General features: G+C 34.8%; 1 protein-coding gene across 1 annotated transcript in view; it reads left to right on the top strand.

Annotated features, from left to right (window-relative positions):
• Positions 1–27968, top strand: part of TSPAN12 (tetraspanin 12) — a 78674-nt gene that overhangs the window by 24880 nt on the left and 25826 nt on the right. The window contains exons 5-6 of the mRNA XM_012474088.2: positions 19438–19512; positions 24446–24553. Coding sequence (XP_012329511.1) covers positions 19438–19512; positions 24446–24553 — 183 coding nt within the window. The remainder of the gene's footprint in view (positions 1–19437; positions 19513–24445; positions 24554–27968) is intronic.

Below are 27968 nucleotides of genomic sequence, written 5' to 3' on the forward strand. Positions count from 1 at the left end.
TAAGTTTTTTTGTTTAAAATCATAATACAAAACAGAATATATTTGAGTAGTAATTTATTTTCTAAAGGGTCCTCTGTTTTAAGGCCTTGTCTTATGTAGTCATGAATTTTATAATTATATAGCTAGCCATAAGTCATTAAGTTAAAATTAATGTATTAAGTTGTATGTCTTTATTATTTTATGTTTTTGGTTGATAGCCTACACTTTATTTCTAAATGAAGATTCATCATCTCATTTACCGTATGTTCAGTATTTGCCCAATATTTTACCTTTGTTTTCTCAAAAAATACTCATAGCAATTCCATTAGACTTATTTCACAAAAGAGGAAGAGTAGAATTCTCAAAGATATACAGCTGGTAGTTTCTGTCATTAGCATTCAAATGCAGCCTATCCTCAAAGACCATGCATGTTTTACTACACCACATTACTGTTAGAATGCATTTAATTACTGGCATTGTTTCTAGAAGTCTTAACTATGCTTCATTTATTACTCCGAAGCATTTGGTAGTCATTTAATTTTTTAAAATATAATCTTTTCTATGCTTATTATAAAATGAACTTTAAAATTTCTACTCTAGTTATCATTTTCGCTTATCTTGTCAAAGAATCAAGCAGTTTCTCTTTTCCTTTTTACCTTCCTCACCTCCCATTCTCCTTTTCTTTTCTTTTGCCCTCCTTAATTATGTATTGAGTACCCATCTGTGATAGATACTTGAGAGAACAAAGATGAAAGGGGTGAATAGAAAGAAAATTACAAAGCAAAACATAATAGTAAACGTATAAATAAATTGCTGTGGGAACCCAGAATCGGGAGCAAATGGAGACTTCCAGAATGTTTCACAGGAGAGTCTTTATTTGAACTGGATGTTGAAAATACATAAGGGTTTCCTGGTGGAGATGAGGAAGGAAGGGGATTTAGAGCAACATGAAGAGTGTGTATAAACACTGAGGAGTGAAGGGATAGGGCAAGTTTAGGCAAAACTTAGAAAGTCAGTGTGGCTGTGGTGTTGGTGCACAGTGAGAAGAAAATGAAGTGAAGTCCAATTGTGAAGATCTTTATCAAAAAGTCAGATGTTATTCTTTGGGCTGTAAAGAACCAATGGGTGTTTCCAGCTTGGGATGAAATGATAATTCATATTTAAGCAGGAGAAAGCCCCGTTAGTGATTACATTATCGCTTTCATAACCCATTATGAACTAAGTAAGACTCTGGGGTTGGAGGAAGGTGGCTAAGATCAGTAGCCCTTGCTGAGATAGAATTATGGAGAAAGCATTACATGATAGTAATGTTTGTATTGCTCGACATCAGGAAATGAAAAATTATTTGGCATTTATACATTTTTCGTAGAAACATAGCTACTCAATACATGTATTTTATTTGACTTGTTAACTAGAATTCTTTAAATGTTATAATTTAAAATTTTTCATTTATAATTGTCAAGTGGTAATTATATATATCTATGGGGTACAATTTGATATTTTGATGATGTATGTATACATTGTGGTATTCTTAGATCAAACTAATCAACATATCTGCTGCACGCACTTATTTTTTGTGATGAGAACATTTAAAGTTTACTGTTTTAGCAATTTTGAAATATACAACTTATTATTATTAACTGTAGTCACCATGCTATGCAATAGGTCACTAAAAGTTATTCCTACTGTCTAACTGAAACTTTGTACCCATTAATCATCCTTTTACCAACCTCCTCATCACCCTACCAGCCTCTGATAACCCCCATTCTACTCTCTATTTCTCTGAGATCAACACGTTTTTAGGTTCCACATATAAGTGAGAGCATGCGGTATCTGTCTTTCTGTGCTGGCTTACTTCACTTAACATAATGTCCTCCAGGTTCACCCATGTTACCGCAAGTAACAGAATATCTATTTTTTTAGGACTGTATAGTATTCTGTTGTATACATGGACTATATTTTCTTTATCCATTCATGTTGATGGATACTTAGGTTGCTTTTATATCTTGACTATTGTGATGTGGAGAAATGGGAACACTTTTACACTGTTGGTGGGAGTATAAATTAGTTCAACCATTGTGGAAGACAGTGTGGTGATTCCTCAAGGACCTAGAAATAGAAATTCCATTTGACCCAGCAATCCCATTACTGGGTATATATCCAAAGGATTATAAATCATTCTATTATAAGGACACAGGCACATGAATGTTCATTACGGCACTGTTTACAATAGCAAAGGCTTGGAACCAACCCAAATGCCCATCAATGATAGACTGGACAGGGAAAATTGTGGCACATATATACCATGGAATACTATGCAGCCATAAAAAATGATGCATTAGTGTCCTTTGTAGGGACATGGATAAACCTGGAAACCATCATTCTCAGCAAATTGACATAAGAACAGAAAATCAAACACTGCATGTTCTCACTCATAGGTGGGTGTTGAACAATGAGAACACATGGACACGGGGAGGGGAGCATCACACACTGGGGCCTTTGTGGGGGAAATAGGGGAGGGACAGCGGGGGGTGGGGAGTTGGGGAGGGATAACATGGGGAGAAATTCCAGGTATAAGTGATAGGGAGGAAGGCAGCAAACCACACTGCCATGTGTGTACCTATGCAACAGTCTTACATGTTCTTCACATGTACCCCAAAACGTAAAATGCAATTAAAAAAAAAGAGAGAGAAATGAGAATCCAGATATCTCTTTGGCATTCCTATTCATTTCCTTTGATTGTATACTCAGAAGTAGGATTGCTGGATCATATAGTAATTCAATTTCTAATGCTTTGAAAACCTCCGTACTGCTCTCCATAATGGCTGTACTAATTTATATTTACTCAAACAGTGTACCAGGATTTTTTTTCCCCATAGCCTTGCCAACATTTGTTATCTTTTTTCTTTTTGATAGTAAACATTCTAAGAGCTATGCATTGATATTTCATTGTGGTTTGAATTTGTATTTTCCTAACAGTTAGTGATATTGAGCATTTTAAAAATCTGTTTGTCTTCTGTTGGGTATTTGCATATCATCTTTTGAGAAATGTTTGTTCAGGTCCTTTGCCTACTTTTTAATTGGGTTATTTATTTTCTTGGTATTGAGTTGTTTGCATCCCTTATATGTTTTGGATATTAGCCCCTTAACAGATATATGGTTTGCAGATATTTTCTCCACATCCATGAGTTTCATTCTTTTAATCGTTTCTTTTTCTACGCAGAAACTTGTTAGTTTAATATTATCTCAGGTGTCTATTTCTGCTTTTTTTTTTTTGCCTGTGATTTTGGGGTTATATTCAGAAAAATCATTGCTCAGATCAATGTCCTAGAACTCTTCTCATACATTGTCTTCTACTTGTTTTACAGTTTCAGGTTTTACATTTAAATCTTTAATACATTTTTGTTGTTTTTTTGATTATGGTGTGAAATAAGCATCTAATTTTCTTCTTCTGCATATGGATATACAGTTTTTTCCCTTGATTGAAGATACTTTCTATACCCCATTGTGTGTTATTGGCATCTTTGTCAAAAAGTCAATTGGTTGCAAATGTGTCAGTTTCTTTCTTTCTGGGCTCTTTATCTTGTTCCATTAGTTGATATGTCTGTTTTTATACTAATACCATGCTGTTTTGATTACTATAACTTCTAATATGTCTTGAAATCAAGTAGCATGATGCCTCCAGCTTTGTTTTTGCTCAAGGTTACCATAGGAATTTTAGGATTTTTTCTTTCCTGTTTGTGTAAAAACTGACATTGGAGTTTTGATAGGGATTGCAATGCATTTGTAGGTCACTTTGGACAGTATGGACATTTTAACAATATTCTTCTAATTCATGAACATGGGATATCTTTCTATTTGTTTGTGTCATCTTCAATTTATTTCATCAGTATTTTATAATTTTCAGCATACAGATCTTTTAACTCCTCAGTTAAATTTAATTCTAAGTATTTTATGGTTTTTAATGCCCAGGAAAGTATGTCAGCAGATGTCTTTAAAAGTAAATATTGTTTTAGAGAGAGGGGCCCAAGACAACTGTGTGATATTCATGGCGTTTGTGTTGGGTCTTTATGACAGGATTTTGGTTATTCACTGGACCTTTTTCTTACTTCAGGGTTTGAAATATGAATGATTCATCTTTTTATATGGTGTACTATGTCATAGAAAGCATTTTAACATTTTAAACCTTATTATATATAGTCTTTAGATACCAAATTTGAGATAATTTTAGTTAAATATAAGCCAAATACTACTCTATCCGTTGATTTGGTGACTGTCCTGAGTTTGTGCAAAGTTCAAAATCAGGTATTTTTCTGGCAGCACATGCTATTGAAATGTTTATTCTACTCGTGAATATGGTCACCATTTCAGCAAATGCTTCCTTGAGGTGAATTCAGCAATTGTGCAGTGTTTTCACTTTCTCATTTACTTCCACATGTCTCTCTACTAACTTCCTTTGGCAAACATAAATCAGAAAACATTCATTTAAAAGCAGATGTCTCAGGAAACAGTGTCCCTAAATGTATAGCGAGTTAAAACAAGAGGGCAGATAACACTTGTAAAAGATGAGATAATTAAGTCATTTAAGCCAGTGAGGAAAGCAGCTTTCAGATGGAATATTTAGAAAAAAACTCATGGTTAGTATTTATGTTATGTGCAATGTCGAATGAAGTTGTTGCTTAAATAAGATTGTGAATTAAATTAAGCTTTTTTCATGAAACTATATACATTTTAAAAACTTACAATTGCAGAATTGTAATCCGCATGTCTTTTCCCTTTTTCAGAGAAAGGGTGATAGGCTCAGGTTACGTGCTCAGGTTAAGACAAACATTCTCAGCTTAGATGACAGAAACAATAATTTAAATTGTATTTAAAATGTATTAACACGGTAGTTGTATCACTTTGTATTTCTGTTAAGCAATACATTTGAATTATTCTAAAATAAGTGGTTATTCCTGAATTTTCTTTATATTGCCATTATTTTAGCTTTAAAACTGTAAACTTTAGAAACAACAAATTTCCTCAAAATGATGACATTTTAGAAACATTGTCTTTAAAAAGAATATTAATAAAATTCTAGAGTTAATAAAATAACAGACTTTTATTAGATGATGCCAACTTAAAAATCATTTCTAATCAAGTAAAATATGAATCATTGCAATATCTTTTCCAGTAAACAGGCACTTAAAATATTTTACAGTTTCACATTCTGTATAAAAGCAGAGCTGAGTTGAAGCACTGACTGAGAACTTCTAATGAGACAGAATTTTTTTTACCTTTTATTATGAAAATATTTTCATTCCAAAAGTTCTCTCTTTGCATTTTTAAAGGTACTGTGTAAAAAAAAAAAAAAAACAAAAAAAACCCTCTAAGGAGCAATAGTCTTCTATTAAGAACATTTAACAAAGGGACATGAGGAAGTGTTTGAGCTGAGATGTGATGGAGAAGGGCAAGGGGCAGTGGTTGGTGGACAGTGGGCCGGGGAGAAAGGCACTTTAGAGGACCCAAAGGCTGGTGGAAGGAACAATTGTGATAACACTGGAAAGCTCACAGTGGGTTTGGAGAAGCTCATGGGTATGTCATGGGTTGGATGTGTACCAGACAGGACTGAGAGTTGGCTGTGTGAGCTGGGGCCATATTGAATATCATGCATACTCTGTGATCTGCAGTTCTGTGAGCAGAAGCACAATCTGATCTTTCTGCTATCTATCCCTGGTAGGAGTGTCTATTCCCTACTCCTGGACCTTTTGCTCATTTATCTGGGAGAAATGAATACCTGGTCTTGTTACTCTGGGCTAAGTAGGGAGTATCACATTTTGATAACCCTTTTTAATGATAGAAGAGAGAATGGAGGAGCTGCTTCAATTCTGACAATATGCCTTTACTGATGAGTATAAAGGTACTCATATGGGAAGTCCACCTAATGTTTTACATTTTTTCCAGATGCCCATTATAAATAAACTTCTATTAATCTAGATGTCTTTAATTCACATTTGATACTAAAAATATAGCAACCAAGCTAAATTAGGTACCTAGACATTGGATGCTGGGCTAAGATGAGTTTAGGGATACAAGCCAGCACCAAGAGCACTTGCTGAGGGTTACAACATTCGTTCTTTGGAACGCTGCAGTGATTTTTCAGCCTCAGGGAAAAGACTTTTCATAAATAATTAACTAGTGTCAGAGGACTGTGGTAGAACTGCTTAGACAAACTTTGAGAACAAATTTTTACAAATAAACTTTTCAAGGATGTTAAAAACATTTACTTTGAGATAATGGATATGCTTTTCTCACGTCGTCATTGATTTGTTTATAAAAGCAGGCCTTTACTTTTCAACATTGTTATATTCAAATATTTATTGTGAGAAAAGTGCATTTCTTTACAATTATTCTGTAATTTGTACTTAATTCAAACTTCCTTCTATCATTTAGACTGAATTATGGATGTTTTGGCAACTTTGGTGATTTAATAATTTTATCATTATTTATACATCGTTTTCCTACTCTGAACATTGAGCATGGCTGTGAATTTGCAAATAGTAGTGTTCTTACACTTTTTTTCTGTGGGAATAAAAATGTTTATGAGTTAGGAAAAAAGTGCATTTGCATGAATATATTCATCAAAGAAAAGAACAAGCTGTTTAATTGTAGTAAATATCTATATATATGCATTTGTAAAATTTAAAGGAAACTTTAATACTCTTTTTAACAAATAGGGTTTGTGTTCATTCTGGAGAATATGCAAAAATAAAGTATATATCTTGTTGGAAACAAAAAATGTGATTTAGAAGTATCTAACTCACTCTGATACTTTCACAGACGTAGAGTTACAGATAAGTTAAAAAGTTATTGACAGATATTATAGTACAAGTTTTCTTTCTGCCTAATCAATGTCTTTTAAAACTTCTCGTTTTCTAACTTGTCTTATGAAAGTGTTTTCATAAAGATGCTAACTACTGACCTGGCATGGTGGCTCACACCTGTAATCCCAGCATTTTGGGAGGCCGAGGTCAGTGGATCACTTGAGGTCCAGAGTTCAAGACCAGCCTGGCAACATGGTGTAATCCCATCTCTACTAAAAATGCAAAAATTAGCTGGGCATGGTGGCACACTCCTGTAGTCCCAGCTACTTGGAAGGCTGAGGCAGGAGAATCACTTGAACCTGGGATGGGGAGGTTCCAGTGAGCAAGATCACACCATAGCACTCCAGCCTGGGTGAAAGAGTGAGACTCTGTCTCAAAAAAAAAAGAAAAGAAAAAGGAAAAAACAAAAACAGTTGCTGACTATAGTGAACTTATTTCCTTCTCTTGTTTGGGAAGGATCTGGGCACATTTGACTAGGTCTGAGTGAGAGGGACCATAAGGGTCAGAATTGTGTGTGGTATTATTTGGCTTTATTGCTTGGGATATTGTTAAGGCTCCTTCCTGTTTGCATGTTTGTGTATGGGTTTTGGTAATGGGGACCCCTGTCTCACATTCTTAGGAATGGCTCAATAATCTGTGTAGATATTCTTTTCAGAAACCAGTTAACAGCCTGTAAATCTTTTGAGATAGGGCTGAACTTCCATATGTTAGATGACTTAGCTTACTGGGCAACAGATGCCATATATTTGGTGACCTCTCTAGTATGTTTAGATGTTTTATTGACTGACCCTCAATACCTTACCTCTCATTGACTCTGGGAACTTGTAGCCCTCAGGTAGACCAACATGTCCTGGCATAACACATTTCTCTGTCTAGTAGTTTGAACAGCACTTGAAGCAAACCCTTAATAATTTGAATTTCACCAACATCTTTAATGTAGAAATTAGCTCAGCATTTATTAAAATGAAACTGAAAAGGGGAATAAATCAAAATACAACTTTAGAAAGAATCTTCAATATTTATTCAAGTACAAGCATGCACAAAGGACTATAACGTTTTAATCTGAGCTTATATTTCTGCATGTCCTGAGTAGTTATTGATACTGGTGGGCTTGGGGTGGTCTCTAAGACAAGATTGTTGCTTTAACCATTGGTCTATAGTTCTAATTTATTTTTTCCTAAACCAGGCTGACCTGATTCTATTGACTTTAAAAAAATTGTAGAGAGATACTGAACATGGTGAATGATAGGCCTTCAGAAATTACCAAGTAGGTGTCTGCTATGACTAAAACAGAGGCTCTATGTGTATATGTGTTTTCAGCAGCAAGTACTCTTGGGGTTGTTAATATTTTAGTCCCCATGGATTCTTAACAGAAGGACGGCTGTTCCATTATCTTGTACAAATATTTGGCACTGGAATTCCCTTATTTACTAACTATAGGTAACGTAATATTTTTAAACCTCCAATCACTGAGAAAGGAAAAATAAACAACTGCCATAAAGATACTTAGCACTGAAAGCTTGCAGAGTTCAATATTTGACAGGATAGAGACTGGAGTTTATCATTTATCATTTAGTGAACATAGGCCTTTCATCAAACTTTTTGTTTATTAAAAGTGTTGGCTATGTAGCATGTAGATAGGCATCAAAAGGCACCATGTTTTAAAAATATTAAAATGTCCAGTAAAGTATGTTATATTTTGAAATAGCTTTTAGTTGGGAGGAGATGAATCACAGGTTGTATTAATTTTACAAGATAAGCAAATCTGATTTTTGTGGTTCTAAATTATGTCGAACGTTACTTACGAAAAACTGAGTTTTTTGTTGTAAATTAAGAGAACGGTAAGTTAAAATAATTTTTATATTGTTTATACTTTTTACTTTTCTCTCAGTATAGCAGATTCTTATTGGGGGGGTTCTCTGAAATTTCGGTGATTATCTGCTTGCTTGTGCAAAAAAAAACTTAGGTGAAAGTGTTCAAGGAAAACATTACCATTCTTTTAATGTAAAAATTCTTTTTCAGTAGCATTTATATTGAAAGAAGGTTTGGAAAAAATTGCCTTTTCTCTTTGTGGTGAGTAAGATATAGGCTTTTTGTTTTGTTTTGTTTAGATAATATATATCACAAAGTCCTCTCTTTGTAAAGTTGAAGGTAAGAAGGTGTTAAGTTTTACATGTAGAGAGTATATTTTCTCTAAACATGCTCTTGGTAATCAAAAGTATCTTTTCCTATGTTTTTCAACTGCTTTTATTTTGGAAAGTTTAATACTTTCCAAAATATAAGCAACTCAATAAATTGATTCACTTTGTTAGAGAAGATTGCTTTTTTGTCTTCATTACATTGATTTTTGTTAGATGTGAAAATTTTAAAAATCAATTTTTCCCAAAATAAAAATTATTGGAAATATTTAATGCAAAAGCAAATATCGTCTTTTTAGAAAGTTTGTTAATACCCGTTATTAACAGTAAAGAGGTAAAGATGTAAAAAGAAAAAAATTCACTTTATTAGTGCTTTTACAAAAGTTCAATTCAAAGAACTATTAAGCACTCATTGGTTTCATGGTGCCATATGTCACTGTAAAAATTGTAGGCCAGGCGTGGTGGCTTGCGCCTGTAATCCCAGCACTTTGGGAGGCCAAGGCAGGTGGATCATGAAGTCAGGAGTTTAAGACCAGCCTGACCAACATGGTGAAACCCTGTCTCTACTAAAAATACAAAAATTAGCCAGGCATAGTGGTGCTCGCCTGTCATCCCAGTTACTCAGGAGGCTGAGGCAGGTGAATTGCTTGAACACGGGAGGCAGAGGTTACAGTGAGCCGAAAGTGCACCACTGCTCTCTAGCCTGGGCAACAGAGCAAAACTCCATCTCAAAACAAACAAACAAAATATTGTAAAATGTGGATGACACCAAAAATTAATTTTACTGTTTGATAGTTATCTGGCTGACCTAATATAAGTTCAAAATATGAAAAGGAAAAATGAAATTGTGTCTGATATAATTTGTCAAGGATTTTGACACAGAAATTAAAGCTGCATTTGTGCCTGTAACTAACCAGAGGAGATAGATAAGAATAAAAGGAATTGTTTGTGGTTTTTAAAATTTTGATGTACTGGTAGTCTGTTTTATTTTCCAACTGGAAAAGATCAAGGTTAGAATATAGATTTTTTTAGACATTTCTCCCTAGCTCAAAACAAGAATGGTTTTGTATATACACATGAGAACATGTACTTGTGTGCACCTGTGTTCAGAAGTTGGGATCTGTAGAGAATGGATTAAAACATATTTTTACGAATGATACCAACAATATCCCTAATATATATACTGTGTACCAGCCACTATTTTATGTGACTTTACATGTATTGAATTATTAAATTCTACCAATTATACTGTAAGGTTGGCACCATTGCTAGCACTACGTTACAGGTGAGGACACTGAGGCACAGAGAGGTTAAATGATTTGCCCATCTAACTGGTAGAGCTGGGATCTGAATCCAGGTTGCCTGGCTCCGGAGCCTGTTCTCTGAAAACTTTACTATTCTATTGCTTCTCAATCATGGATGCATTGGGCCTCACTCCATTTTATCTTTTTAGAAAATGGAGATAATGATAGTTTTGTAAAATTTTGAGGAGTAAGTTATATTAATATATGTAAATATCTGGCACAATAAATGATTTGTGCATGCACTCGTGTGTATCCATCCACATGTACATATTTTTATAGACACATATATACTTTTTTACCCTCTTCTATATATACACAGTACTTGATTATATACATACATATAAACGTATTACATAGATGTGTATGTATATAATCAAGTACTGTGTATACATAAAGAAATTATAAAGTAAAATAGCTATCTTTATATTTCTATATGTATTATAAAATTTATATATATATATCTTCACAAATAAACCAAATCCAGACTATCATTGAATAACTTGACAGTAACAGAATTCTAGGTTCTATAATTTTGTGACTGAAATGAACGAACATGGAAAATAATTCAACTCACACTGATTTGGGCAAATTGTATGTATAGTTTTGTTTGTTTGTTTGTTTGAGAGAGAGTCTTGCTCTGTCGCCAGGCTGGACACAGTGGCGCAGTCTCAACTCACTGCAACCTCTTCCTCCCGGGTTCAATCGATTCTTCCACCTCAGCCTCCCGAGTAGCTGGGACCACAGGCGCATGCCAAACGCCCGGCTAATTTTTGTATTTTTAGTAGAGACGGGGTTTCACCATGTTGGCCGGGATGGTTTCGATCTCTTGATCTCGTGATCCACCCACCTCGGCCTCCCAAAGTGCTGGGATTACAGGCGTGAGCCACTGCACGCGGCCATAAGTATAGTTTTAATGGGCAATATTGCAGAAGAGATTCATATTTTCAGGCAGGGTCTAGCCTAGGTATACACTTTTTATATATTTTTTATGCTACTTCTATTTTGAATTACTGAGGATACATTTAGGGAAAGGAAGACTGTACCTGAGCAGTTAGAATATTTCCAATCTCCACTCACCTCCTTTATCTCCCGTAACTCTGAAGTATAATTGCACCACTTAACAATTTTCTATGTAAAACATATTTAAAGTCCTTCAGCTACCAAGTCTTTTTCATTTTGGTGTCAAGACCTACAGAGGGCTATTGTTTGTTTTAATTTTGTTTTTGCTTTTATCAGTGTGCTCCAAGCACTTAATTTAGAGAGCTAATTTAGTTCTAAAAGCTTATTATGAAACATTGCAGTCATTCATCCTGTCATTTTCCACACCCAAGAGGCAATTGCTTTCAATTTTGTTTGAGCAGATTCCTTTGGAATTTACTTCCATATCTCTAAGTCGTATATTTATGTAACTCTTCTTTTAGTTTTGAGTTTTGGGCTTCCATTGGCTTCCTCTTATGGAAGATGAAGAACTGGCACCCTTTCCTGCTGTGCCTCACCTACCATACTTCCTTTCTCACCTCAACCCAGAAATTTCATAAGTTTGGTTAGATTGATGTTTACATGATTATGACTATGTAAATGCTGTTTACAGCTGGATCAGATAAAGTACTGGGTTTACATTTTCTTTCTGGAACGATATGTTTTCTTGAAATTCATCAGTTTCTTTGTTTTTTCTTTAATGTATTTATGTTTAATTCAACTCTGAATTACTCTCTTCTGGTGTAAGTTTTCTCTTTATGTAGTCAAATATATTGGGCATTTCATTGATTATATATATATCTCAGAACATTCTAGACCTGCTCCAGCCTAGGCCTCCTGAAGTGATTGCCATCATGGGATATCCTTTTACTACCATTCTGGAATTTCCTTTGCCTCTCTTTTGTTTTAGACCCTCTGTTTCCTGGATTCCAAGTCATTGTCCTTTTCTGTTTAGTCTCTCATTTTAGGAAGCACGTCTTCCAGTAATTTCCGGATAAAGCATTCATAGGAGATTTTTAAAAGCCTATATGCCTGAAAATGGCTTTATAAACTCTTATGAATTAATTCTGATGGCTATACAATTCCAGATTGGAAATAACTTTTCCTCAGAATTTTGAATACATTCATCTGCTGTCCTTTAGAACTCCAGTACTATTTTGGTTTGATTTGAGTCTTGAACCTTTGTAGGAAAGGTATGTAAATTTGACCTTCAGTTCAGTGTTTCCAGTTCTATACTTTGTCCTCTACTGTACCTGCTGTCCCCAATCCTGACTCTATTTTAGTGTCTCTACTTCCTCAAGCATCTCTACTGGTGAAGGTAGGGTAGTCACCCTGCTGCATAGGATGAGAGAGGGGGCCTGTTTTTGGGAGGAGGTCAAACTTCTTCCTAAATGCGGTTTTCAACAAGTCCTCCTCTGTTTATGCACACTTTAGAGCTGCCAATACCTGAGTACTTTGGGGACTCTGTGATGTGAATCAGGTCTTCCCACTATTGCTTTAGCATTCAACTTTTGGGGAACTGCTGAGAAATTTGCCACTCTGCTCTCTGCTTTGCTCTTTTCCAAAATATACTTGCTGTTGTCTCTTTTTCCATTTTTCGGTTTTCTCTGGGATTATGCCTTTTAAAATATCCCTTTACTATTGTTTTAGTGAAGTTTCAAGAGAAGAAGAGATAAGGGCAAGTGTTTGAATCTGCTTTCTTTAGGGGGAAGTTCTAGGGGATGGTGGTATCAGGGAAGCAGATCAATTTTATAAATAAATGTTTCTTTAAGAAAGGGCCTTCCTTGAGATTTTACTATTTTGTCTGTATACATACAGTGATGTGAAATAACTTTAAAAGTGAAGGGAGTGAATCCCCTTTGTTTCTGCAGGGGTCACATTAACCCACACATCCCCAAGGACTTAAATAGTAAGGTGGGGCCATGCCCTTCCTTTCCTCCTCAGCTACTTCCAGTGGACAAAGGGACTAGTAAGATGTCATTCTGGTCATTCTATGACCAACCTCAGCTTGTTTAAGATAACAGACAAATTGATTTCAGTACTTTTAAAAGAGAAGTTGTGTTCCCCACCCTCCACACCCATCCTGCTTTAGTTTTGTAATAAAGATGTTTTGGAAAATGCCAGATACACTCTCACTGGACAAGGATTTTACTAAGAGTTCATGTAATAGCCTTTAGGATTAGACACCCTTTTGTGAGGATGACATTGATAGTCTCAGGAGGATGAGCAATTTTATACACCATCATTTTCATCCTCTAATCCTAATTAACTCTATTCAAGAAACATATATTGAGTGCCCACTATGTGCCAGGTAGTGTGGTATTTAAAACACAGTGATACCTCTTGTTCACGTGGAGTTTATGTTCAAATAGAAATTATGATATGGTTAATAATGGCTACCTTTTAGGAAGTGCTTACAATGAAGCAGCACTTTACCTTATGGAGTCTTTTGCACAGCATTGCAAGGTAATTTTAACATTCTCACTTTACAAAGGAGGAAACCGAGGCATAGTGGTTTGTCCAAGGCTAGCCAATGGATATGTCAAGTAGCCAGAATCTGAAGCCAGATCTATTTTATTTCAAAGCCTATGTTCTTCCATTTTTTTTTTTAAGTCACCAAGGCAATTTCACATACATTGTTTTATCTAGCCTTCTATTACCCAAAACATGAAGGCACTTATCTTTGAACTGAAAGGTATTTATTCTCAGCTTCACTGGCTTGGTGAAAAATCTCTGATTGATTGTATCATTTAGGGGGTGTATCCTATTAGCAGAATGCCATGTTAGATGCATTTTTTTTTTTCATGAATGTAGGTTTAGGAATAACACTTGTTTGTGAAACACAAATTTTAGTTGATCTATAGTAGGGGAGCTTAGATATTTTCAGGAACTCTGTTGAACAATTTTTCAAAGCAACTGAAATAGTTTGTGATGGAAATAATTACATTCTAATTTCCTGTATAGACACACATTTATTCTTCATTTGTTTAAAATGTTTAGATGATAGTAGCTCGAGATGGGGGAGAGTCTGCATGTTACTCGCTTTCTTTCACTTGTAAATTGTCTTACATATTTAAAGGCACACTGATTATTATAGCATAATCTACAGAAAAGACACAGGTAAAACAGAGACAATATTTAAAATAGAAATGTGTAGGCAGAAGTCAAAGGGAGTCAAATGTTAATAAGACACTCAAGGTACAAATTAGAGAAACCCAAGGGAATACTGAAATAGGTCGTTTTAGTTGGTAAACTGGTCATTATTTCCATTGACATTCCACCTAATACCTGCTGTGTGACAGGTGCTACTTAGGCATTGGGGATAAAATAATGGTTAAGAACAAAATCCTTGCCAGCCAGAACTGATGATCTGGCATTGGAGGAAGCACTGTGACTTATGGGTAGGGCCAAAGTTTCTGAAACCTGAAATACAACAGACAAGGAAACCCTGACACATAGAGGGAGGGAGAAAAATAGAAGGTAAAATACTGGAAAACAATGATAAGGAAGACCCTGTGGCATGTTGCATAGAATGAAGGCTATGTAAAGAAAGAGAGGACAAGTCATTATCCGCTGTGTTTCAGATTAGTACAGAATAGCATTTTTATAATGCTTTCCATTTTTCAAAGCATTTTCACATATATCAAATCAACTTTGATGACAGCTAAAAAAGGGGGTTCATTTTTATCTTTATCAGGCAGATATCAGACTGACACAGGGGCAGTTAAATGGTTTGCTAAAGATCATACAATATGTTTCAGAGCTGGCTTTGAACTTAAATCTAACTCCAAATTCAGAGCTCTTTTCATCATTCTAGAAAGAAAACATACTAGGAGAAGAGAGAATGAGTTGCTCTGCAAACTAGACTGGTATAGACCATCTCATCAAACCATATGCATTGGGACAGCAAGAAACACAAGGAACACTTTCTGCCACCATCAGGGGAGATACATACATGTTCCCAATGATGTTGAAGACAACAGGTGGTTGATTGTGTAGTGAAATTGATATGGATGTACGCTTTATTACCGTAACACAGAGCAGCAGAAACTGCTGTTTAATTCTGGGCTAATTTTGTTCTATTGAAATTAAGGATTAACATCATACTTTATAGATGCTTCAAATCTAACTCTTAAACTAAATAGTGGCTGAGTGATTCTCAGTACAATAATCAGTAGGAGAATGACTTTATCAAGGACTCAGATCTTGCCACAAAAGAAAATTTAGGAATAGGTGCAGATGGTCTATATATCCTCTATTAAGGATAGATTTGACGTTTAAAGTTTTCCTTGGAATAAGAAGACTGGATGTTTCAGGCTACAGCAATAACACCAAAGAAAAGACAGCTGACCATGAAGCTGCAACATCATTTGTAAAAGTATTTTTTTGAATCAATTTTAAATTTAATTTATTCTGAGAAAGTTATAATGTTGATGAAACTTGTATTTTCAACCTCAAGGTCAAACAAATCAGTGTTCCGGAGTGTTGATGAAATAAAAAAATATTTTGTATGGGAGCAGTGGCATCATATGAAAACACTGGAAATCTGAAAGATGCAATCATTTTGGAGTTTTCCCAGAGTTAAGAGTGTCCAGCTCATAGGAAACTTAGCCCCTCCATACCAATAATGGGCTACATTTGCAAACTGATCAGTGACACTAAGAGGCAGGAAATGACAGAATATTCAAGTGGGATTTAAAAGGTTATAAAACCTGTCTAGAAATTTGCATGATTATCCTCAAGGCAAAGTCAGGGAATTTCCTATGTTCTTTATAATTATAATCCAGGTCCATGTTTTATTGATTAACATATCTTACCTTTTCAGGGATGCTTTGGTTTTCATTGTAACCAGACATCAAATTTGAAAAGAATTTAGATTAAGGATCTGAGAGAGCAAAAGTGCCCCATAGTTTAATTTTTCTCTGGAGTCTCGCTGTCTCCAAGGGTCTTTGCTTATCAAAGATTAGAAAAATGATCTAGTATGTAGTTACTGAACATTTGGTCTCTTTGTAACATAAGAGGTAAATATAGTATTTTTTTTTTATGTCTAGAAATCTCTTAAGTAAAATATTCAAGAAAGTTTGGAGGAAAATTGGCTTGAAGTACTATGCTCACAAAATTTCTTCTAATCATAATTTAAGGCTGAAATCTTTAAGGCCTAGAAATAACAATACTTTGAAATGATATCTGAGTATATTAAAGCTGGCCATCAGTACTATATATGCCAAAAATAAAATTAGCTTGCAAAATGAGATCCCTTTAACAAAATATTGCTTTATCTTTTGAACCAATGGTTATTTTTAAGCTATGTTATTGTCTGAGACATTATGCAGTTATATATTCTTTATTTTTGATATGAAAGAAATCTGAAGGAAGCAGATTAAAACTAACAGCAGTGATTTATATTTTTAAATCATAGGAAGCATATTACGGTAGTAGAAAATCAGCCGCATTTTCTATATATTATACTCCACTCCCCCTTTTATTAGCAAATATTATGAACAAAATAATTTTAAGTTTGAATCCTGATGGCTCACATCCTAATTCAGTTCACTTTTTCCACTTTCTTGTCATCATCTTACTTCAGCAATCTTTTATTTGGTTCATCACACCTTGCTTTTTTACAGGTCATTTTTCACAAAATTGCCAGAATTTTGTTTTTATAATATACATTATATCATGCCACCTGCTAATGGATTTGCATTACACATAGAACAAAATCCAAAATCCTTTCCATGGCTCATGATGATCTGTTTCTTCGCACCTTACAACATTGCAGACCCTGTAACCCACCCCCGTCTTTCTGTGTGCCGGTTACCATTGAGTTTTTAACTAGCTAGCTCACCATGTAAGGTAACATCACACTTGATATTTCCTCTTCCTTGATTGCTTTTTCTGAAGTCTTAACAGCATTGCTTCTTTCTTGTCTGTACTGACTCACCTTAAAGATCACCTTTATAAAAAGACCTTCCCTGATCACCCAGTCCAAGGTGGCTCTCTCTCCTACTCACTATCATATCATTCTGCTTTGTTTTCATTTATTCTTTTATGTAACAAATATTCATTGAGCACCTATTATATGGTGAGGAGTGCAAGAAAGTACCTGCCCTTAGTGGGGCTTTCAGTCCAGTGAAGGAAGATGTTCACAAATCATCACCACCTGGTACTCCCACCCTCACGTCCCACCATAAATCGAATAGAATATTCATGAGTGCAGTGGAGTTTTATTCTTGCTGAAATTAGTGAGGACAATTTTCAGAGAGCTCGTTCTTTCTCATATTTTGCTGCTTTCCTCTGCCACAAGCAGCAAAGTCACTGCCACAATCGGGCAAGGTATGACATAGGAACACAGCTACAGTGGTCCAGTCCTCCCAAATTTATTATACGCATTCTTGTGAAAGTCACATTATCTACTTTTTATGTTAATTTTCTTGTTTGTACAATGAGGTAGTCTTATCTATTTCACAGGATTCTTGAGTGAATTAATTGTGAAAGTACTTGATAAACAGAACACTATCCAAAAATTGCTACTTTTTTTCTAATCATAGTAATGATTTTCAGTTCTATCCTTGGCTACGTGGGCTTCAAATCTACATTTTTTTTTGAGACAGGTTCTCTCTCTGTCACTCACGCTGAAGTACTGTAGCATTATCATACCTCAGTGCAGCCTTAATTTCCTGGACTCAAGTAATCCTCCTACGTCAGCCTCCCAAAGTGCTAGGATTGCAGACACATACCACCATGCCCGGCTAATTTTCTTTTCTTCTTTTTTTCTTTTTGTACATATAGGGTCTCATTATATTTCCCAGGATGGTCTCGAATTCCTGGGCTCAGGTGATCCCCCTGCCTCCCTAAACCCAAATGTTGAGATTATAGACCTGAGCCACCACATTCAGCTGAATCTACATTTCTAATAGTTAGATAAACATTTTTATGTTGATCAAATAAAATTAGATTTTTTTTCCTCTTCACACAGAACTAGTTACCACTCCCAATTTCTCTGCTTTGGTGAAATACATCTTTCTCCTCCATTCTAAATTTAATAAGTCTAATGCCTTCTAATGTCTATTTTTTTTCCCTATACCTTTAAAAAGGGTTCTTTTCTACCTATTTGCAAGGCTACCATCTAAGTTCATGCCTCCTCTTTGGCTGCCTTCTAAGGGATCTTTACCCTCCCTGCCCACCCTTCCTTTTTCCAAATCATTTAGAACTTTACATTATTTTATCAGTTTATCATGTCTTTCCCCTGTTCAGAACCTTTGAAATATTCTACCTTAATGCCTACATGATGAACTTAAAATTCATCAGCGTATTATTTAAAGTTCATAATCTGGCTTCAGTCTATCTTTTACATTTGATCTCTTCTCATTCCTCTTTCTGACCACCCCACACTAGCTACATGAATCTGTTTCCTGTTCCCCAACTCTTTGCTTGACTTTGCAGCTGACTCTGCACACTTGTTCATGTCTTTTATTTGCCTGGTATTCTCTTTTCTCTTCTTTGTTCCAATCCTCCTCACCTTTTGCAACACTGCATATTTCTCTATTTCCTAGGTATCTTGAATTTTTATCTCTTTCTGTTTCTGACACTGTATTCAACTTTGTGTTATTTATTTGCCTACACATGCCTTATCAGAATTTTTATGTTCTATTATACATCCCAAGTGCCTTCCCCATAACAGAAACTTACTATATAAAATGTCATCTGTTGTTGAGATTTTGTTCTATGTTGTGTTTTTTCAAAGAATGCAAAGGAGAACCCCCGACTTCCATTGCCTAGAATAATGAGTTAAAATCTGCTCATGGGCTGAGCATTAAACTTGTTGACTTCACCTCATCCACTTTGAAAGAAATTAGGTTCCTTTCTTGGAGAACTTGGTTAAAGTTTTTCAAAGTAGAACATGTAAATTCTTATTTATCCTAAAGTAATGGCATTTATAAAAGATTTTTTCTTAGGAAATGGCTAATAAACTACAGCTCACTGAGATAGATATTAAATGTTATCTGCAGATACTTCTAAATTTGCTGAAAATTTCCCCATCTGCTCCTGAGGTGCTTCATGAAAACTCACCTCTGTTTTCTAGTTCACTAAGTAAACATAATAACAAGTTTGTCTTTGAGGAGCATACTTTATTTTGGTACTATAGTAACAGCATACTTTTCTGTTTTTCTACAGTACTTTGGAAGTTTGCTTGTCATTTTCTGTGTAGAACTGGCTTGTGGCGTTTGGACATATGAACAAGAACTAATGGTGAGTTCAAAATAGATATAATCACAATCTAAAACAACAGGTCAGCCTTTTAAATTAGATCCTTGTATTAGTTCATTTTCACATTGCTATAAAAGAACTGCCCAAGACTGGGTAATTCGTAAAGGAAAGAAGTTTAATTAACTGACAGTTCAGCATGGCTGAGGAGGCCTCAGGAAACTTACAATCATGACAGAAGGCGAAAAAGGAAGCAAGCCACCTTCTTCACATGGTGGGAGGAAGGAGAAGTGTTGAGCGAAGTGGGAAGAGCCCCTCATAAAACCCTCAGAATTCGTGGGAACTCACTCATTATCACAAGAACAGCATGAGGGAAAGTGCTCCCATGATTCGATTACCTCCACCTCATCTCCCTTGACATGTGGGGATCAGGGGATTACAATTCAAGATGAGATTTGGGTGGGGACACAAAGCCTAACCATATCAATAGAGTCATTTAGGCACATGATTATTAATTTAAATGTTTCTGCTACGTAACAGTGAATAGTCCCAATACTTCTGGGAACTAACATTTTCTTTTCTGTGTCTAAAGCACATTTTCAAACCGTAATTTGTAATATTTTCTTTGGTATACTCTGTTTATGTCTTTAATTCCATAGGTTGTTTAAGATGGGTATCACAGACTAAAAATAGTATATGTTCTAAAATAATTTTACCAAATTATTTTACCGTATTATTTTACCAAATTATTTTACCAAATTATTTTACCATATTATTTTTTACCAATTTATTTTACCATATTATTTTACCATATTTATTTTACCAATTTTACCATATTATTAACGGAGTTAATGATAGAAAAGATTCATATTTGCAAATGATTAGTTTAAAAATGCTTGAACACTTACCTAAAGCCTTATAAAATGCTGACTGCAATAGTGCACAGATGACTAGGAAGCCTACATCTCCTGTTTGCAACAGGCAGAACCATTTTCCATCTTAAATAAGAGGTGTATTTGAAGAGTTGCTGTGTGTTTAGCACAATCTAGAAACACTCTCACAGTTCCATACTTGGCTACTTGAAAATAGCTCTTTGTCATTTTTTCTCTTTTATTTCAGCAGTTGAAATGGCTGGGACAACTTTCATAGCTAGCATGAATGAGCATAAAATTTCTCAGTCTTAAGATGTTTGCTAGTCATGTTTGGCTTACCACTTGCACTTCACCCTTGCTTGCATTGGGTATTACTACTTATTAATGTGTGCTTACTTCATTGAGGGAAATTAGTGCGTTTATCGCTACTGATGTTGAACACTTTTGCGTGTCTGTGAATGCCGGTTGTTTTCATGGAAGGAGGCCTGACTTTTTCCCCATAAACTTTGTAAAACTAAAACACCATTTTAGTAAAATGGTATTTTTCCGTGTGTAGTTCTTGGGCCATCTGCAGTAGGAGCCACCCAGGATGATTCTTAAAAATGTGCATTATTGGGCTCCAGCACAGATGCGCTCAACCAGAATGGAGGGGAAGGCAGGGAGAAAAGGGCAAGGACTGGGCATTTGCATCTGTGACAAGTTCCCTGGTGAGTCTTCCAACATTTTAAAATTTAGTAACTCTCTAGAAGAGAGAGAGATTATATTGTATTTGTTTCAGAGCAAAGAGAGTCATTTGGCAATTGTACAGTAAAATAGAAGTCATTTCTGGTGCTGATGTAGTATTCAAAGATTCTTTGGTGAATCTACTATTGTGCTTCGAGACCGTTTTGAATACCAAGTAGTAACCACAGACTAGTGGCTACTCTACACACTCCAGTTTACATGTCAGTGACGTTTGACACACTCACACATATGTACCTCTGTGAAGGCATTCATGCTTCCAATGTACAGTGGCACTAAGTAAGAAGAGAGGGTTCCTGAAAAGGTGAAAAGTTAGGACAGATTCTAACTAGTTTAATATAAAGTTAAGAGCTTTCATTAACATGAATTCTTCCATTAATATAGGAATTTGTTTGCTGTCTTTGAAAATCATGCTTTCTCTGCATCCCTGGAAACTTTATTAGGGGAGTGAAAAAGTGGCTCCAGGGAATCAGTTTCTATGGTTTTCAGTCATGAGATTGTTTCTCTTATTTTTTTTTTCCTGTTTTCAAATGATAAATGCATCTCCTTGACATTTAAGCAATAGAAAGTAAATCTTATCATTAGTTCTAGATCCTGTTACGTCAGCTTTTTATTGTGTTCTGTTTGGTAACTAAAAGGATTTTAGCAATTGGTTTACTTTCTTGCGGATTTTAAACATGGCCAGTAGGGTGTATATGCCATACTAATATTTGGTAAATCTTCTAAGATAGAGCAAGTTCAAAATGAATTAACTTAAGATGTTGGAAATGAAATGTTTTGATTCTAATGTAATTCTTAAGAAACATGAGGAAATTGAAATGAATGTATACTTGTTTAGATATTTTCTTCTATGCTATTAAGAGGCCATCTGCAAATAGCTCCTGAGTAGTGCGGTATTAAATAAGTGCCCACGACCATTCCAGGTGAGGATATACATCACTGTTTTGCTTGTGTAAATCTTTCCCATTACATAACTGGGATAGAGCAAGGGCTGTTTAAAAGTGAAATGTAAAAGCAGTTCTTTAAAAAAAGTTTGTCAGGTTTTTTATTGCTTTTGCACTAATAGCAGTGTGAATGAAAAGTGCCATTAAAGTTTATTATCTGCCAAATTTTGCAGAACTCAGCCTTTAAATAGAGTAGACTTTGTGCCTTTAGCTGTTACATGCAAGGAACCAATCAACCTGTGTGTTACTTTATGGCCAGATCTCAGTATTTTTGCCACAACCTCAATAGTCTCTTCTGTTTTCTTCCATATTTGGTCTCAGATTAATTGTAGTCACAATAAGGAAATAACCTGTATTTATTTTGGAAGGTAAAGTTTTAAAAAATTGTTATATTAACTAAATCAAGTGACTTGACATCAGACAATCTGCTTTTCCATTTCTATTTTTTATACATGTTCATCTTCTATTTATTATTCCTTCTCTGGATAAAATCTGTCAATGCTATGGTTTCAGATTGTACATTTCTGGATAATTTATTTCACTTCCATTTATTTTATGCTCAAAAGGTTATGAGATAATACTAATTTATGGTGAGTAGCTTGAACTTTAACTAGTTGCCTGAACATTGTTGAAGGCATATGAACATGGAGTACACCCATTTAGCCCACTATTTGGGGAAACAATTGTTTGCCCAAGTGTTTGGATGTTTCATTATATATTATGTATTTCCAAGTAATCAATAAAATTAACAAAGGAAAAAACTGAAGGATTTCTGTAGGCAGGAATTTTTAAACTATTTCTATTGATACGACTATCTTAAAAAATAAGATTTCAAAATAATCCTGATCTCTAGTTCTGTTGGATCCTTATTTGCTCACGTCTCCCTTTTCTTTTTTGTTTCTTGATCTTTGTGTTATTTGTTGAATGTCAAGCTTGCTTTACTTAGCCCAGTCTGTATTACTTCATAGATCAGATGGGAATGTCCATCCAGTTTCCCAGAGTTGATTTAATACTTGCATGTAATGAGATTAGCATTTCTATACCTCAATTTCTCCTGGCCCTGGAGTAAAAAACATAGCTTGATGTAATGACCAGATTTCTGGCCAGCAATGACTGTTGTATCGTATTGTATTACAGCAGTGACTGTTATATTTTGTATCTAAAACTGTCATGATTAAACACTGTAATAGACATGATGTTGAGTGATTAGAGAATAGAAGCACAAAAATGCTTTACTTTAAGAACTATTCTTTCTTTTTTTAATTTTAATTTTTTTTATTTCAATGGGTTTTTGGGGAACAGGTGGTGTTTGGTTACATGAATAAGTTATTTAGTGGTGATTTCTGAGATTTTGGAGCACCCATTACCTGAGCAGTGTACACTGTACCCAATGTGTAGTCTTTTATCCCTTGCCACCCCCACCCTTTCTCCCAAGTCCCCAAATTCCACTGTATCATTCTTATGGCTTTGTGTCTTATAGCATAGCTCCCACATATGAGTGAGAACACATGACGCTTAGTTTTCCAGTCCTGAGTTACTTCACTTAGAATGATGGTCTCTAGTTCCATCCAGGTTGCTGTGAATGCCGTTATTTTTTTCCTTTTTATGACTGAATAGTATTCCATGGTATATATATTTTCTTTATTCATTTGTTGATTGATGGGCATTTGGGCTGGTTCCATATTTTTGCAATTGTGCATTGTGCTGCTATAAACATGCATGTGCAAGTATCTTTTTCATATAATGACTTCTTTCCCTCTGGGTAGACACCCAGCAGTGGGATTGCTGGATCAAATGGTAGATCTACTTTTAGTTCTTTAAGAAATCTCCACACTGTTTTCCATGTGGTTGTACAAGTTTACATTCCCACCAACAGTGCGAAAGTGGAGAACTGTTCTTTCTAAAATTCTAATATACCTCCCAATTACAACTTTTCAAAAAGTGTTGACAAAATTATCCCAGAGTGAGGCTTGACTTGAGCCAAATTCTTTCCCTTCTTAATTATTTCCCCTTTGTTTTAGTACTGTTATCTGCAGTTGCTTCAAAGAGCAACAACTTCATAGCATTTTGAAATCAAATTAAGGGCATTTCTCTTGCAGAGATTATTTGTTATGTGAAAGTCTTCAGGTATGGCTGTGGGGTGTACAGTTAACTTCTTATTTGTGATTTCCTTGAGGATTAAAGTGATTTCTCATTTTTTTCCTTAACACAGAATACCTCCCCATTTATCACAAAAATGTACACATTGAGGTTGTCCAATAAATACGTTGAAAACTAAGCTAAATTTAGGCCACAAGCAAATATAAATTTAAAATAGTGTTTGTCAATTATAAGATATTCTGAGTAAGTGTGTGTGTGTGTGTGTGTGAATCTTTATCTTAGTGTGTGTGTGTCATAGCTGTTGATATTTTTTATTACCAGGTTCCAGTACAATGGTCAGATATGGTCACTTTGAAAGCCAGGATGACAAATTATGGATTACCTAGATATCGGTGGCTTACTCATGCCTGGAATTTTTTTCAGAGAGAGGTAAGTGCTACAATTTCTGAGGTAGAGAGAGTGAAGTTTGTGGTGCACTTTCAAAACAGATGTTTAAAGCTTTGGCTTTGGTAATTTTCTCCGTGCTGAAAAATTAAGCCTATGATTCAGTTACCTCTGGAGCAATTCTTTCTGGAAAAATATCTTAAGTAACTTTATGGCCTGATTTTCTTCCCATATATACCATTTCCCCTTTATTTCACATAGTTCACATATATTTAATAACTTTGGAAAGCCGTTTTACTGAATTATTGTGAGGTTTCCTTTTTATGTGAGTTAACTTGATAAATATCCAAGTTCTAGTCAAGTAGATTTTTTCATGACTTTTAGCACTGTCAGCATTTTAAACATAATTTTATTTTTAAAAAATGATTGTTCTCATTTGGGACTTTGAAGTCAGTGTATCATTAATGGCATGATCTACTCAGAAAGACCTTGGTTAAAATCATAGCTGTGCTACTTACTATTAAGTGAGCTTCTATAATTTACATAACCTCCTTAAGTCTTGGTTCTCTCACCTGTGAAATAGTGATAATAAAAATACCTATCTTTTCAGGTTGTTGAGAAGATTAAATGATATCATAAGTTTGATTTCATTTAGCCTATGGTTATTAACAATAACATTACAAAGTATAGGTACTTTTAGCTTTTCTTACTCAATGGCCATGTAGCACTGTACCCAACCATCTTCTCAAGTGAGGACTATATTCAGATATTTAAAATTTGGTGACTTGAAGTTAACCATTGATCTTGCTTCAAAGCAAGCTCGTCTTCCAAGCAGTTTCTTTGTGATTGAAGTGACATTTCCAGGTGAATAAGTATTTCAGTTTCCTTCAATTTATGTTAGTGCTAGACCACAAAGCATTTGAGAATTAGTATCTTACATGATAGACAGCCAAATCTCTGCTCAGTTACTTTGTCCTGGATGTGGGCAGAGGTTCAAGTCCAGGGCAATCTCCAAATCTGGCTCTCTATGTACAACTGTTGAGATGGTAAAAATTATCATTGTAACACAGATTTCCTGTTTATTTAAGTGCTTCCTAACTTTGTTTATTTATTGTATATCTGTGCTAAAAACAACACAAAGAGAAAATAAGCATTAGGAAATTTATAGTAAGTTATTTCAGCTACTGTCCTGAGTCGATGCTGCCTAGAGGTCGTTATTTTCTGGAATTTGTGATGTAGACAGCGATAATCCAAGTTAAAAAACAAAGTGAATTTTTTTCTGATGGGAGCGTCACCTAGATGGACAATGTATAAGTACTGCAAATGATAGCACACTTATTTTTAGATTTGTTACATGGTAAGTTTCCTCCTTCATATCATAAGACTATTTTACATAAATAGAGATGATGAAAACCTCTGGGAACTCGGAAACAGTTTTTTTTTGTTTGTTTCATCCCTTATATTAGTTTTCTATGACTGCCATAACACGGTACCACAGACTGGGTGGCTTAAATAATAGAAATGTATTTTTCACCATTCCGGAGGCTAGAAGTTGGAGATCAAGGAGTGGAGAGGGTTGGTTTGTTTTGAGGTTTCTCTGCTTGGCTTGCAGATGGCCGTCTTCTCCCCATGTCTTCACATTGTCTTCCCTCTGTAATGTCTGTATTTAAATATCCTCTTCTAATAAGAACATCAGTCATATTGGATTAGGGCCCACCGTAATGACCTTATTTTAATTTAATGATCTCTATGAAAACACTATCTCCAAAAACAGTCACATTCTAAACTACTGGGGGTTAGAATTTTAACATATGAATTTGGGTGGGGGACACAATTCTAGAATGACTTGTATTGCAGAAAGCAACTTTGTCAGGTGTCAGTTTCCTTTGCTCCTCATTCAGTGCAATTCTATGCACATACCTCAACTTAGCAGACTCTCACTTAAGCCCCAATGACGTTTATGTAGAACACTAACTAAAAAATGTATTCATTTATTTATTTTAATATAGTAGTTGGAGCATAGTCTTTGAAATAGACTGTCCCACATACTGGTCTGTAACTTTGGCAAGCTACTTGACCGTCAAAGGCCTCAGTTTACTCATATGTAAAATGGTGATGTTATTTTCTAGTGCTTGACATATGAGCAAGAGCGGTACTATCTCACAGTACGATATTAAAGGAGACAGGAAAATGACAAGGAGATGTAGACCACAGTAATATGTTGGTATAATGTTGGACTTATTTAAAGGAGTTTTCAGGAAAAGTTTTAGAATAAATTCAGTATCTTCTGTTGAAGAAGGACAATTCTATAAAAATACTTATTAACATAAAAATAAGTTTAGCATTGAACATTATGTGCTTAAGTTATTTGAGAAAGTCATTTATGTAGAATACGTCATTTACTGACAAAGCTATTATCAATAGGCTGTTCCATGCTGGATGGAGTTAAAGAGTTCCAAGAACTGTTCTATCATCAATACGGAAAAGACTCATGTCATTAGCAAAGGAGAGAAATGAGTTTTCTTTGAGTGCAAGGATTTAAAAAGACTGACTTGGAAAGGCCGTAGTTTATGATTTTTATGAAGTGGAGTCTTTGTACTACATACATATTTTTAAGGATATTTAATGTATTATATAAAATATGTGATGTCAAATTATTGACATTTCTGATGTTTATAGTATACTCATGACTTTTAGAGCAAGGTTAAAAAAGAAAAAACATATAAAATATTAAGTTTCTCAAAATTTTAGTATTACAGCTTTCAGTAATTCATTTATAATACTCTTAAGATGATTTTTTTTCTGTTTAAAAGTCAGATATTTAAGCCAGTGTAACAACACAAAATACTTTTTAGTATTTTCCTTTTGCATGAAAAGTTCAGAATTCTTCAAAACTAGTTTTAAATTTTGAAATGATGGTGGATTGTAATATTTTATGATACAATATTAAACCTGAACACAGATTGATCTGATGGACTGCATAATCTGCATAACCAGTCACTCTTGGCAAAGTTCTCAGTGACTGCCCATCGTCCTTGTTTCTGACTAGAGGAGGAAGAGCAACCTCCCTTTCTACTCAAGGACAGAAATAGTTAATTGTTCTGAGTCTAATCTATAGAGGTCCTTAAGCAGTGTTTCCAAACTTTGATTAGAGAAAGTTTTTGCTAATCTTTGGAGAAATGAGATAAAAAAGAAAAAATGTCAATATAATTTTTCTTAAATTCAAGTTTCTTCAAGCTAAAGGCACATCATTTCTTCTGAGATTATGGTAATAGAATATGAACATTTATTTCAAGAATCTTACTCAGTTGAATAAACATTAGTTGGCAAGACCTATGTTTATTTCTTAAAGTTTTTGGATATTTTACTAGCTAAGGAATCCATGTCTGCTAACTTTTTGTGATATGGGCTTTGGTAAACACATCTTTTTACAAAGATTACAGAAATTTAATATAATATT

This window comes from Aotus nancymaae, unplaced genomic scaffold (genome assembly GCF_030222135.1).
Source record: "Aotus nancymaae isolate 86718 unplaced genomic scaffold, 86718_ANA_hifiasm-v0.15.2.pri h1tg000002l, whole genome shotgun sequence".
Classification (NCBI taxonomy): Eukaryota; Metazoa; Chordata; class Mammalia; order Primates; family Aotidae; genus Aotus; species Aotus nancymaae.